Consider the following 13,674-nt stretch of genomic DNA (forward strand, 5'->3'; position numbering starts at 1 on the left):
GTTAACTGGGGACAGGGAGGAACAAAATAAGTGATATTTGAATTAAGTGAAATCACTGACTCTACCTTTAAATCAGAACGCACAATTTCACCTGAGATGACTGACGAGTATAAAGAAGAGCTCGGCTCGATCCGCTGCCATTTTAGATCCCGGAAAAATCTTTCCCGTCGCCATGTTTATACGTCCGCTCATAATTATGTTGAAATCATCGTTGATAAAGGAGGAAAAAAAGGCAACGTTTGTGCTCTGGGAATTGTCTAGTTGTTGTTGTTGTGCTGATGAATAAAACATGCTTGTGTGTCTGGAGGTGACCTCAGTGTGGAATGTGTCGGGGAAAAAAAAAATGAAAAAAAAAGCTGTAATCTCCCATTTAATCATCTTAATTATGTTATGGCTCTCCTTTGAACTGCTGATGCATTCACACTTGTCTCGTCTCTCTCTTCCTCGACATCTCTCTCTCTCTCTCTCTCTCTCTCTCTCTCTCTCTCTCTCTCTCTCTCTCTCTCTCTCTCTCTCTCTCTCACCTCACGCTAACCCCCGGGAACACTTTTTCCCTTGCCCCTTAATTCGCGTTTGTGTCTCATTTACCGCCGAGATCGCCTTTTGACGCCTTTTTGTGATGTCAATCGATTACGGTTCACAACTGTTTTTTTCTACGCGCACCGCAACACTGCGGTTTGCGGTGCGATGAAAGAAATCACACCCATGTGAACTGAGTGGTGCAACCCCCCTCCCCCCCCCCCCACCCTCCTCTCTCTCTCTCTCATTAGCAGGCAACAGTGCAGCACTAATACTATCTCTCTCTCTCTCTGTTTCTGGCACAACAGCGCCCCCTACTGGTACTCAGTCATACTCGTGCTCATTAATACATACGTATACGTGAACACACGGACACGGACATTGCTGGTTGTAGGAGTGGTTGCATGCACCACTCAAAAATATATACAAAAAATGTCTGTCTAAACGGGGACACGGTTTTTACGATCGTAATATCTCGGTTTTCTTCTTTTTGGACCGAAAAAAAAAAGATACGGTGTATAGATTTGCGGCTCATTTCTCTGAGCGATATGATGTATATGTTTTGGGTGAATTAAAAACAACAGTGGCGGCACCGGTTATACATAATTCACTTTCACTCGAGTGAAACGGCTTTCAAACTAAGAGTAAAATAAATGAGTGGCTTGGCGGTCCTGGAGTACCCTTTTCAGACACCAGATGGGGCTTGTCTGCAGTCAATGAGTTTAACATGGAAAACGTTTTGTATGGGGAAAAAAAAGGATGAACAATGTATTAACCCTATACGCCCTCCCCCCCTCTCTCTCTCTCTCTCTCGCTCTCTCAGCAGCCCTATGCTCCTCCCCCTCACCCCATGGCTCCGCCCAGCCCCAGCACCAACAGCTGCAGCCATCAGGGAGGGGCGGAGCAGCTGAGTAAAACCAACCTGTACATCCGGGGGCTGCCGCCGGGGACCACGGACCAGGACCTCATCAAACTCTGCCAACCGTGAGTGTCGTGTCACTACTGTGTGTGTGTGTGTGTGTGCGCGTGTGTGTGTGGGTGTGTGGGTGGGTGTGTGTGTCGAGAAAGCGTGCATACAAATTATGCAAAAAAACCACACCCAATTGATTTTATTGGTTGTCCGCTGTCCCCCTGGTTGGGTGGAAGAGATGTGCACCTGCTTGCAACCAGTCTGTTGGCTTTAACCCATTCTGACCTGAGATCAGATTCATACGAGGTTTCCACTGGACACACGCTGGTCTGATGAACCCATTCTGACCTGAGATCAGATTCTAAAAATGTCAGTCGTTGAGCCATGATCTAGCCTATAAGGCTCACAGTATCAGTCAGTTATACTGCCTGGAATTCTGAATTTGGTGACGAGCTATTGTTGTACGCGCATGGCTTGTGTGATGATTCAGTCGGTGAATAGTCGAGTTTTACGGCTTGCATTTATATCCGGGGACACACTGTGGTTATCTGATTTAAAGAAACAAAATTGGGATTATAGCGGATTGTTTGCACGGGGTGGACGAAATGCATATATTAATGAGGAGGAGGAAAACAATAACTCGGGTGTCTCTTATATTCCCGCATCCTGTGAGGTCCATAAGTCCACCAGCTGCAACAGGAGGGGCTCATTATTATAACAGTGCCGGTCCCCATAATGCGCGCGAGGCACCGTGGCGTGACGCCATTCTTTATTTCAATCCCCCCGCGGCCACACACCGACCGACGGGAGCGGGCCACTATAACGGCCAGCGACTCGTTTTAATTAATGTTCTGTGTTTACTTCTGCGCACGCACACGCGCGCAAGCACGCACGCACGCAAGTAGAAAAGCAGCCGTCGTCCTGATAAGTCCCCAAACTCCATCAGAGCTTCTCCTGGATGAAATATGCATCTGTTCCAGGTTGGGCAGAGGGGAGAGCGTATAGCGCCCCCCCCCCAGGATTACAGCTTACAGGCATATTGGCACCGGATGAAATAAAAAAATAAAAAAAAAAGGGTGGCACGGAATCGCGGTGGAAAATAACATCTGCTTCATCATCATTTCCTCCTGCACCTTTTTTCATCCACCGAACAAGCATGTTTATTCAAATAAAGGACTATAATTTCAATAGTCAATCGGACTCTCTCAAAAATATAGCTGCAAGCAGCGATAAGGCGGGACCGAGCATGAAAAGGCAATAAGCAATAAGAACGATATGCACAATAAGCCATAATACAGAAACATGGAAGACTGCACTTGTAATTGTGACAGGGTCGGTTGGGGGGGGGGGGGGGTTCTTGAAGACTCATGCTGAACCCATGAACCCATCAGTTATTATATTGTGAACAGCAAAATCATTCAGTATATATTAATAACAAGTATACTTTTTGTTATGTCATTATGTATTATACTGCAGTGTGTTCGCTGTTCATGTTTTCACGTACCAAACTCCTCTTCAACTGGGATTTCAGATAATGCAAAATGCAACAACAAAAAAAAATCAGCCAAAGAAAAATCAGGTATAAGCATTTTTCAAACTGCTCGAAATATTATCTGAGGGCGGAGCTTACTGGTCAGACTGACAAGATGTACGTGTCCCCCATGAGTCCAGGAACATGTGGAAACAATGTTGGCTTTTGGCCAAACGAGGCAGGAGTTATGCCTGTTCACTATACTATACTACTACTATAGCCCTCCCCATATAGCCCCTTGGATCCCGTGACCTGAAAACAAACAAAGTCTCGCTTGCTACTGCGGGCCGCTGGGTAATCTATCTCCAATGCAATGCTATGCACACATATGCTGTGTGTGTGTGTGTGTGTGTGTGTGTGTGTGTGTGTGTGTGTGTGTGTGTGCAGTGCACCAGTGCATGCGTGCACCAGTGCGTGTGTGCGTGCACCAGTGGTGTAAAGTAACTAAGTGCATTTACTTAAGTACTGTACTTAAGGTATTTGTACTTTACTTGATTACTTCCAATTTCCAATGCCTTAGTTACTATATTTACCCACTTCAGCCCATTTTGGCCATTTGAAAATAGCCGATCTACAAGCTCACAATGTTCACATTGTGAGCTTGTAGATCGGCTATTTTCAATACATATATATATACTTGAATATACTTGAAATGGGACATAATCTGCATAATGAGTATACTTTCTGCTTTTATTAGGCTATACTTTAAGTGTGCATTTTGATACCAATACGTTTGTGCTTTCAATCAAGTATACATTTTGAATACCGGACTTGTACTTGTAACTGAGTAGTTGCAGTATTGATACTTTTACGTGAGTAAGACGTGCAAGTACGTTTTCCCAGCTGTTACTCCACTTCTGAGAGTTGTATAATATATATATATATATATATATATATATATATATATATATATATATATATATATAACTTCTATATAACTTCTATATAATATAAGTTGTGCAGTCCTGTGAGGTCCTGGACCACACAAGGTAAATGTTAACAGATAACATAATTTTTAGAGCTAAATAAGGTTGCATTTTTTGGAAAAGATTCAGGCTAGGATTAAGCATTATATAGGCTTAGTGGTTTGGTCGACGCCCGGTGGGGTTAAAAATGGCCAGAAGAGAAAGTAAAATTGGCCTTTTGTCGGCCCTCTGGGAAAAAAACAAAGAGCATGACTCAGCATTAAAAACAAAAGATGCCTGTCGGCTGCCGGACTATTATGGAGAGAGTTTCCAAAGTGAGACATTCACAATTAAATGACAACAAAAGTGACAAAAATATGGATGCCGCAAACTATAGCAAACGATCGTATACTTTACTTCATAAAGGATAATGAGATGACTATTTAGCACTCTTGGCTAGCAGCTGTTCTTTTTTATAAATGTATGTATTGTTTACAGCTTTGCCGAATGCATATCCTCCGGGGGTTTTAGTTTTATTGTCGCAAAGTTTCTGCCAAGAATGAATACCTGGACAAAGTTAGCGTTTATAAAAGATATGACCTCAGAGAGTACAGTAAACCACACACAGGCGCACGCATGCGCGCGCGCACACACCGTTCAGCCATGGAATTCCATCATTTGCGTGCTATTATGCACAGACTGTAGTGTACAGAGTTCTCATTGTCACTCATAGCTATGCACATGTATAATTATGTTTATGATGTACAGTACCGTGTATGTTCTGGGTGCATATATAGCGTCTACAGGTCCACACGAACAGATGAACAGAACGTGATCCGTGACCCGTTTCATTCATTTCATTCGTTTTCATTCAACGCATGGAATTCAATGGCTCAAACCACACCAAAGGGTCGAGACGGTTTTAGCGCTAACTCCTTTGCAACCGTTTGGACCCAAGGAGCTGCATGGTGACCCTTTGGTGTGGTTATAGGGCTTAAGACTGCATGTGAGATGAAAAGTGGTATATCGGGCCCGGGTCTGTGACCTAAAGCATATCAAACTGGGGGCCGGCCCTTGAAAGTCAAAAGTTTGAGAATGACTGAGGACAGATTCACCCTCTCTCTCTCTCTCTCTCTCTCTCTCTGGTGCAGACATCCATGCCAGTGACCCGCAGTGCTCTTGGCGGAGAGCCTAGCGCGCGCACACACACACACACACACACACACACACACACACACACACACACACACACACACACACACACACCTCTGCATCGTGTGTGCCCTTGGGCTTGCACCTTGCTCTAAAACCCAAGTGGAACACAGTCATGCTAGAAACTCTTTTCAGCATAGGAGCTGGGTAGGCAGACTTCATTGGAATGAACGCGCAGCCATTTTGCTTTGTCATCCAGGGTTGAATATTATGCATCATTACAGGACACTAATAGTTTAACGGCATGGCGACAATGCTATGCTTGTTAGGATACACTGTAGATCAGGGATGGGCAATTTTGATGATGGAGATGGCCACTAGATTTCCATATACTCACTCTAGAGGGCCACTAGATTTCCATATACTCACTCTAGAGGGGCACTATATTTCCATATACTCACTCTAGAGGGCCACTATATTTCCACACTCACTCCAGAGGGCCACTATATTTCCACACTCACTCCAGAGGGCCACTATATATTTCCACACTCACTCCAGAGGGCCACTATATTTCCACACTCACTCCAGAGGGCCACTATATTTCCACACTCACTCCAGAGGGCCACTATATTTCCACACTCACTCCAGAGGGCCACTAGATTTCCACACTCACTCCAGAGGGCCACTATATTTCCACACTCACTCCAGAGGGCCACTAGATTTCCACACTCACTCCAGACGGCCACTAGATTTCCACACTCACACTTGAATTGGAATCCTGAAAAGTTAAAATGTCATTTTATTTCAAATGCCTTTAAAAAAAAAAAAAGATGATGACCATTGCATGGTGGACTGCCCACAGCCCTCCTATGAGACACAGACTGAGTGAGTATATAGAAAAAGATTGTGCCATTTTATCATGAACATTATAGTGAGGACCAATTATATGAAGATTGTGGTTGAAAAGTGGTGAAGTGGACGTTTAGTTCATTTCCGTCCTCATCGACAGTAACACAAAACATTACACACTAGTCTGTTACCCAGCATTTCTTCTCCATCTTTGATGGAACAGGCATATAGGCTGAAGCTCAAAGCATATTTATTTATTTATTTATGCCCAGTGGTGGAAAGTTGTATGTTTTACTTAAGTAAAAGTATCAATACTGCAATTTAGAAATACTCTGTTACAAGCAAAATGTACTTGAGTAAAAGTACAAAGTGTCGGTTTACACATTTCTACTTTGACTATGCTTACATTGCTCTTAAAGGTAGAGTCAGTGATTTCACTTAATTCAAATATCACTTATTTTTTTGTTTTGTTGTGATAATCCTCTCTACTATAGAGTGTGCTGCTGACCATATAAGGAGTTCCTCCCTGTCCCCAGTTAACCCCTGGGGGTCAAAAAACCTTAGGTTTCGTTTTTGTTCTCTATCCTGATTGGATGAAAGCTTGTGTCCCAAGGCAAAAACGAAACCTAAGGGTTTTTGACTGAAATCACTGACACCCCCTTTAATGATCGAACACTAAACAATATTCCATTCTATTCTATTTACATTCGATACTTTAGGTTGTAGGCTATTACTTATAACACAAGCACATCATAATTTTCTATATTATGCATTCCCTGACCAGAAAACTACAGCAGTGCTCTTTAAAAAAAAAAAAGAACCAAATATTCGGCGTTGATTATATCCCTCTGTTGAACGTTTTGGGATGAATTGAGGTGAATCGCAATCATTGCAAACTATTGCCTCATTGTCAGACTGAATCTGATTGTCACGCTCTGTATTTCATTGTTTGACACAGACGTCAAACAATGAAATAACAATAACAATCCATTTGCGAAAATAAATGGTGAAAGCAGCGATTTGGCAGGATACTCACTGCTTACTTTACTTGTGTTTTCCCACAACGTTGGTGTTATAGAATAGCCATACATTTCTTTCAGAGACACATACATACTGTACACGCATGCATGCGCACACACACACACATACTGTACACACGTGTACACGCGTGCACACGGACACGCACATGCACACACGCATACACACGCACACACTGTGCAGATGCTGAAGGCTTTGTCCGCTGTGTGCTTGTCAGATACACGTATACACATGCACATAATATTATAAAAACCCTATAAAAGTGCTACCAACTGTGAGTGTGTTTTAGAGACGGACACAAATATACTCATAAAGCTCTTTGTGCACGCATACACACACGCGCACGCACACACACAGGCGCACACACGCTCGTGCGCAAGCGCGAGCGCGCACACCTGCCTCCACCGAGCTCAATAAGGCCTAATAACGCTTAGATTGGACTGCCTCCCCCAGGAGTCACGCACACACACACACACACACACACACACACACACTATCAACTCACACTTGTCTTTTTTTAACTCCTTTCATATACGGTTATTTTTTAATTTCTTTTAATAAGAATATTTTTTTATCCCACCGTTTTTTGTAAGCCATTTTTTCATCCCCTGCAGTGTCAATGATGTCATCCTGGGCGCTTATACACTTCCTCTGCCAACCCGGGGAGAGCAACGGTTCTTATTTACATGGCTGGCCGTCGCTCTGTGTCTCTTGATTTTGATTTTAGGTTCAGTTCATATTATAGTCTCTTGAATAGTTTTCATTCAGCTTTAGTCACATTTTAGTCACCTGGGATGCTTTAATGTCGTTTTAGTCGACTAAATATCATTTGGTTTTAGTCATATTTTACTAAAATGTATTGGCCTTGATGCCGTCGTAATGACTGATTTGACACTTTTTACTCAATCTATACGTTCTAGATCTGCTATTTCCAGCATGCAACCAAGTGTAAAATGACTTGTCTTTTACATACGTACACAGCTAAACCCCTTATCCCTAAACTTCGAATTCTTTGCCTTTTCTTTTTACTATTTTGCGAAACTTTTTTGAATAGTTAAAATGGCCAGTCTACAAGCTCACAACGTGTCAATGTAAATTGGCTAGTTGAACTATTCAAAAATGTTTTTCAAAATGGTAAAAAAAAAAAAAGGCAAAGAAGTTTAGGGATAAGGGGTTTAGCGGTGACGGAAATGGAGCCCTGGATCTCTTGTCCACTAGTCCCTTAGTTTCCATTTAATTTCCATTTAGTTTTCGTTTAGTTTCCATTTAGTTTCCATTTAGTTTTCATTTACTTTCCATTTAGTTTGCATTTAGTTTCCATTTAGTTTTCATTTAGTTTCCATTTACTTTCATTTACTTTCCATTTACTTTGCATTTAGTTTCCATTTAGTTTCCATTTACTTTTCATTTACTTTCCATTTACTTTCCATTTACTTTCCATTTACTTTCCATTTAGTTTTCATTTAGTTTCCATTTAGTTTCCATTTACTTTTCATTTACTTTCCATTTACTTTCCATTTACTTTCCATTTAGTTTCCATTTAGTTTTCATTTAGTTTCCATTTAGTTTGCATTTAGTTTCCATTTAGTTGTCGCCAGTGAAAAAAGGTAGTCGACGAACATTAATCGTCTTAGTCTTACCGGTAGTCTACACAATCAACAGAGGTGGGGAGAGAGTTCTGCCCAGAACACGGAAGGTGTGTTGCTGCAGGGCGTAACCGGAAGGTGTGTTGCTGCAGGCGTGACTCATCTTTATGTCTGTGAAACAGATCATTAGTAGTTTTCCATTCTGTGTGTTTTGGTTGCTTTGACATCGGTTAGTCCTAGAAGTTAAGTATATATATAGCAATGGTCACTCGTTGCATCAGTTCGGTCATCATCGATTTGGTCTGCCCAGAAAGTGGCTTTTCGTTTGTGGTCGTTTTTTTTTTTTACTTCCATAATTGAGAAAAACAACAAACCAAGGCTGTGTTTTCTTGGTAACCACACAGTCCTAACAGTTTGTTTCTTGCAGTCGTCATGGTAACATTATGTTGCAGGTTTACGACTGTTGACTGGCAGTGTTGTAAGGTAACAAAGTGTATTTACTTAAGTACTGTACTTATAAGTACAATGTTGACATACTTGTGCATTACTTGAGTATTTCCAATTTACAGTACTTTTACTCCACTACATCTCAGAGGCAAATGTTGTACTTTTTGCTCAACTACATTTATTTCAAAAGTGTATAGTTACTATAGATACTTTCAATATCATTTCAAAACATACATTAAACATGTCAGTCCGATATACATTTCGGGCCATTTGAAAATAGCCGATCTACAAGCTCACAATGCGTTGCGATGCGATGCATTGTGAGCTTGTAGATCTGGTATTTTCAAAATAGTCGTATATACGTTAGAAAACTCGAAATAGCACATTCTGCACAGTGAGAGTATACTTTCAAGTTTTGATGCTTTAAGTACATTTCGATGCCAATACTTTTGTATACTTTCACTCGAGTATATTTTGAATCCCGTACTTTTACCGGTAACGGAGTATAGTTCTACATTGCAGTATTGATATACTTTCACTTAAGTAACAAATGTGAGTACTTTTTTTCCACCAACTGTATACTATACACATTTGAGGTTGCGCTGATGTCATACTTATTGGAAGACAAACTTGCCAGCCCAAACTATAATATGTTCTGGTCATGAACACAAACATATTTCACATTTTGTGCAAAGTGTCCATAGCCAAAGGGGACGGTTATGCAATCTGGCTTTCATAACCTTTTCCACAAAATGTCTTCGTCAAATCCTGCCAATTATCCGGCGGGCCACAGGCCTCGGGAACAGACTGTCCAGTGTGCTTATTGGTGCTGGTCCCAGTGGCTGCATGTGTCATGAGACCGGCTCGCTTAGTGTGTCTTTCCATGATAGCTGACCCATCACGAGTCCATTAGCCTGAGAGACAAGGCCGATAAGAGCGGCCTATAGCACTTGGTGTTTTGATATTGCGTATCGCTCTCGTTCTGTAACTTTGACTCCCACACGCCCACGCAGGCAGGCACACACACGCACGCGCTTATTAACCAAATGGACCCTTATAGATACACTCTTGAGAGTGTAAAATGAAACTGATTGTGCACATGTACGCAAGTCCATGTCTTACAGACTGTGTTGGGAAAGTTCATTTATTTTATTAACTAGTTCAGTTCACAGTTCAGAAATTTAAAATGGAACTATAGTTCGTTCATAGTTCATAATTCAACATTTTGAACTAAAGTTCATGGTTCCAAAAAAAAACGAGTTTAGTTATTTTTAGTTATTTTTTGCCACAGCCTATAGCCATTTGCGCACCAGCTGAGAGACAGGGATTTAGAGAACGCCGACAGGCACTCAAATGAGACGTTAACGTCCTGTATAAGTAGATGTGGAAATAAAACTATAGTGTTGACTAATCAATACAAGTGGCTCTTATTTTGACGAGGCATGGTTTCTGCACAGGAAGTCCGTTTCACTTGTAAACAAGCTACGATGGATGAGCTGTGAAATAGTCAGCGACCATGTTTACAATATGAAAACTGTCACTTGGACAATGTATAGGTTACACACGCTGGAATTAAACATGGAACCTGCAGGCAGCATTAGGTGAGTAATTCATTGTATATGTATGTGTTGGACGTTCGTGGTTGTGCTAATGTTAAACGGACAGCTGCTGCTAGTGGGATCCTCCTGCTGCTTAACGACGACACTGTCTGTGACTATGGTGTACTATAGTGTAGCTTTGCATCTGTTGCATCTGCCTGTGTGAAAGCATGCAGCATGACGTCATGGCAGGATACGAACGTCCGTAACACCCCCCCCCTCACTCACTCTTGAACGAAGTTGAAACGAGAAAAAGTGACGTTCACAGCACACGCCAGAAATGAGCGAGTTCACAATGACTTTCATCATGCAGGCAGAAATACAGTAGGCCTACGTTCAGTTCACGTTCAGTTCACGTTTAGCCCAAATGAGAACGCGTTCGTGAAACTATATCGTTCTTTGAACGCGTTCAGGGGACATACAACACTGCTTATACAGAGACATTTTGACTTCTATTACTATAACCTATTCCTCTCACAGTCGGCCAATGCTTCTCCATAATATTCCATATCCATCCATCCTTCCATGTGTGTGTGTGTGCCTCCACCCGTCCCCACCCGTCCCATCTGTGTCTGTCTCCCCAGAACAGACCCCCCCCCCCAGGGTTGCCTGAGGTGTGCTGCTCATGCTGTGCCAGTAAAAAACCCAAATCCAATACCAACTGAAACTAGTAATTAGCATGGCCATGTTTCAGCGTTATATAGGGAAGGGGGTATATATTATAGCAGGGGTTTTTAGGAAAAGGTCACACGGCGCCCCCCCCCCCCCAGCTCCTTATGGCCACTCGAGGAGGGTACCGGCCGTCGTATAATTGTAGTGAAAGTTTAGGGAACGGGGTGTTCTCGTGCACATTATAACGGCATGCCCGACGAGCCATTTCTCCTCATCATCGCTGTATCAAAGCTCCGTTGCGTGCCTCTGAGTGTGTGTGTGTGTGTGTGTGTGCGCGTGCGCGTCGTCGATATATATACCGGGACTCCGAGCCAATAATATCGCGAGCCAGAGAGGTCGCGGCGGGGGTCACACGCACTGAGAGAGAGAGAGAGGGAGAGAGAGAGAGAGAGAGTGGCCCCCGGTTCACCCTCCTCGTATCTTAAAAGCAAAACACTCTGCCGCCTCACACACAAAACTGACGCATTCTTGAGCGCGGGCCATATCGGAGCCATGCTGATTGGAGGGGCCTGTTATGTTGCGCCTGGGCCGGGCCGGGCCGGGGCCGGGGCCGGGGCCGGCCCGCCGCCTGAGAGATGTCAGCCCAGCGCCAGGAAATAAATGCCTTGTTTCTGTGGTTTTATTATGACTCCTCCCATGTGGGCCTTCTGCTGCTTGCTTGCTCTCTCAAGCCAAGCTATCCCCCCCCCCCCACCCACACACACACACACACACACACACACACACCACACACACACGCGTGCGTGCGCACGTTCACGCATGCAAGCACGCAGACATGTATATGCCCGTTGCACGAATCCATGTGTGCAACATTCACACGCATTTTGCCGGCTGGGTCAAAAGCAATTTGAACACACACAATTACTCGAATTACAGAGAGGGGGAAAAAAAACAAAACTGCGAGGCCACTTCCAACCGACTCCAACAAACCAACCGCTGTGATCATAAGCAGTTAAAAAGGGAAAAGCGTGAACAACAACAAAGTTCAACCAGCGTTCAGAGGGCTGAATTGAACGAATTATTTCCCCACCGTTAAGAGACCGGATTTCGGGGAGAGGTTTCGCTTCACATCTCTATAGCTTTATTCATAGTTTGGCTCCTCCGCGAGAGGCCATCCATCGCGGGGCCTGATATATGGATGTGGAGCATAGGTCCGTTTGGCTTGAACACCCGGATAGTGAGAGAGGTCTAGCCTCATGGCTGATTTGCCAAATTGACTGGCTGGGCTTTATATAGCCCATTCACGACGGGAACCCCTTTGTTGGTGTTTCTTTTATAAGCATTATGTTATACTTTAGCTATTGGAGAAAAAAAAATAGCTGATCTACAAGCTCATAACGCGGCGTTGAAAGATTGTGAAAACGTGGCCGCGAATCTTGGAATATATATTCTTTCAGAGCGAAGGTTTTTTTTTTTAAACTAAAATCTTTGCTTCTGGGGGGGGGGGGGGGGGTCCCCCTTGGAACAACATATTTTCAGATGGGGGTCCTCCGCGGTTCAAATTCAGATCATTCTATAGGGGTCCTTGACATGACAAAGGTTGAGCACCGCAATGACATACAGTAACACAGGTACACACATAGGTTTTTCATGGAAAAGTTTCAGGATTTACAAGACCATTTTGTGTAATAGTCTCGGCCTCACAGTCCTAAATGGCTTATAGATGGATGGGATGCGTGCAGGATGGCCCCTGGGCATTGAATAGATGGATGGATGGATAGACAAGTCGTTATACTATGTGAGGAGAGAACGAAAAAAAAAAAAAAACCCTGGCCCCCGCTGGACAGGTTCGCGGCTCACCGCCAAACCCCACATACCCCACCCCCACCCCCTCAACACCATCCCATCCCAAAAGAGCTTTGCCGCCAGCTTATAGCGGAGAGCACCAAGTCCGCATGAAGCCTCCCGAAGAGTCCTGGAAGGGGGAACAGCTGGCTTTATGATCCGTATATAACCGCCGGCCAGCGGAACGCCCTGCCAGGATCAGCCCGCCGCGCGTTATTCCTGTTGGCAAACCCTCTACCACCAGAGAGAGAGAGAGAGAGAGAGAGAGAGGGGTGGGGTAGGGGGGAGAGGGGGGGGGGGGGCAGAGAGACCTCGCAGGTTGTTGGATGAAAGGCAGGCAGAAAAATAGGTCTTTTTGCCTCTATTTTTTTTTTTACAAGGGGTAACGCAGGGGCCCCTCCACTCCACACGCACGCTCGCACGCGTGCGTGCACACACACCTGCAATAACACCAACTCTGCTGCACGTTTTGTCTCTGCCAACGGCCCGAATCCACATCGCAAAGTATACCGAGACCTCCTCGTTATTTCTCCTCCCTTCCTCCTCCTCCCTTCCTCACCTCCTCCTCCTCTATCTCCTCTTCCTCCTCCTCCTCCTCCTCCTCCTCCTCCCTTCCTCCTCCTCCCTTCCTCCACCTCCTCCTCCTCTATCTCCTCTTCCTCCTCCTCCTCCTCCTCCTCCT

At 44.0% G+C, this 13,674-nt stretch overlaps 1 protein-coding gene across 1 annotated transcript in view; it reads left to right on the top strand.

Moving 5' to 3' along the window:
- Window positions 1-1,346: 1,346 nt before the first annotated feature.
- Window positions 1,347-13,674, top strand: part of LOC308312263 (RNA-binding motif, single-stranded-interacting protein 3-like) — a gene marked incomplete at its 3' end in the record, with an annotated part of 77,761 nt that continues 65,433 nt past the window's right edge. The window contains exon 1 of the mRNA XM_080794640.1: window positions 1,347-1,503. Coding sequence (XP_080650766.1) covers window positions 1,370-1,503 — 134 coding nt within the window. The remainder of the gene's footprint in view (window positions 1,504-13,674) is intronic.

This window comes from Protomyctophum bolini (genome assembly GCF_963924005.1).
Source record: "Protomyctophum bolini genome assembly, contig: SCAFFOLD_267, whole genome shotgun sequence".
NCBI lineage: Eukaryota > Metazoa > Chordata > Actinopteri > Myctophiformes > Myctophidae > Protomyctophum > Protomyctophum bolini.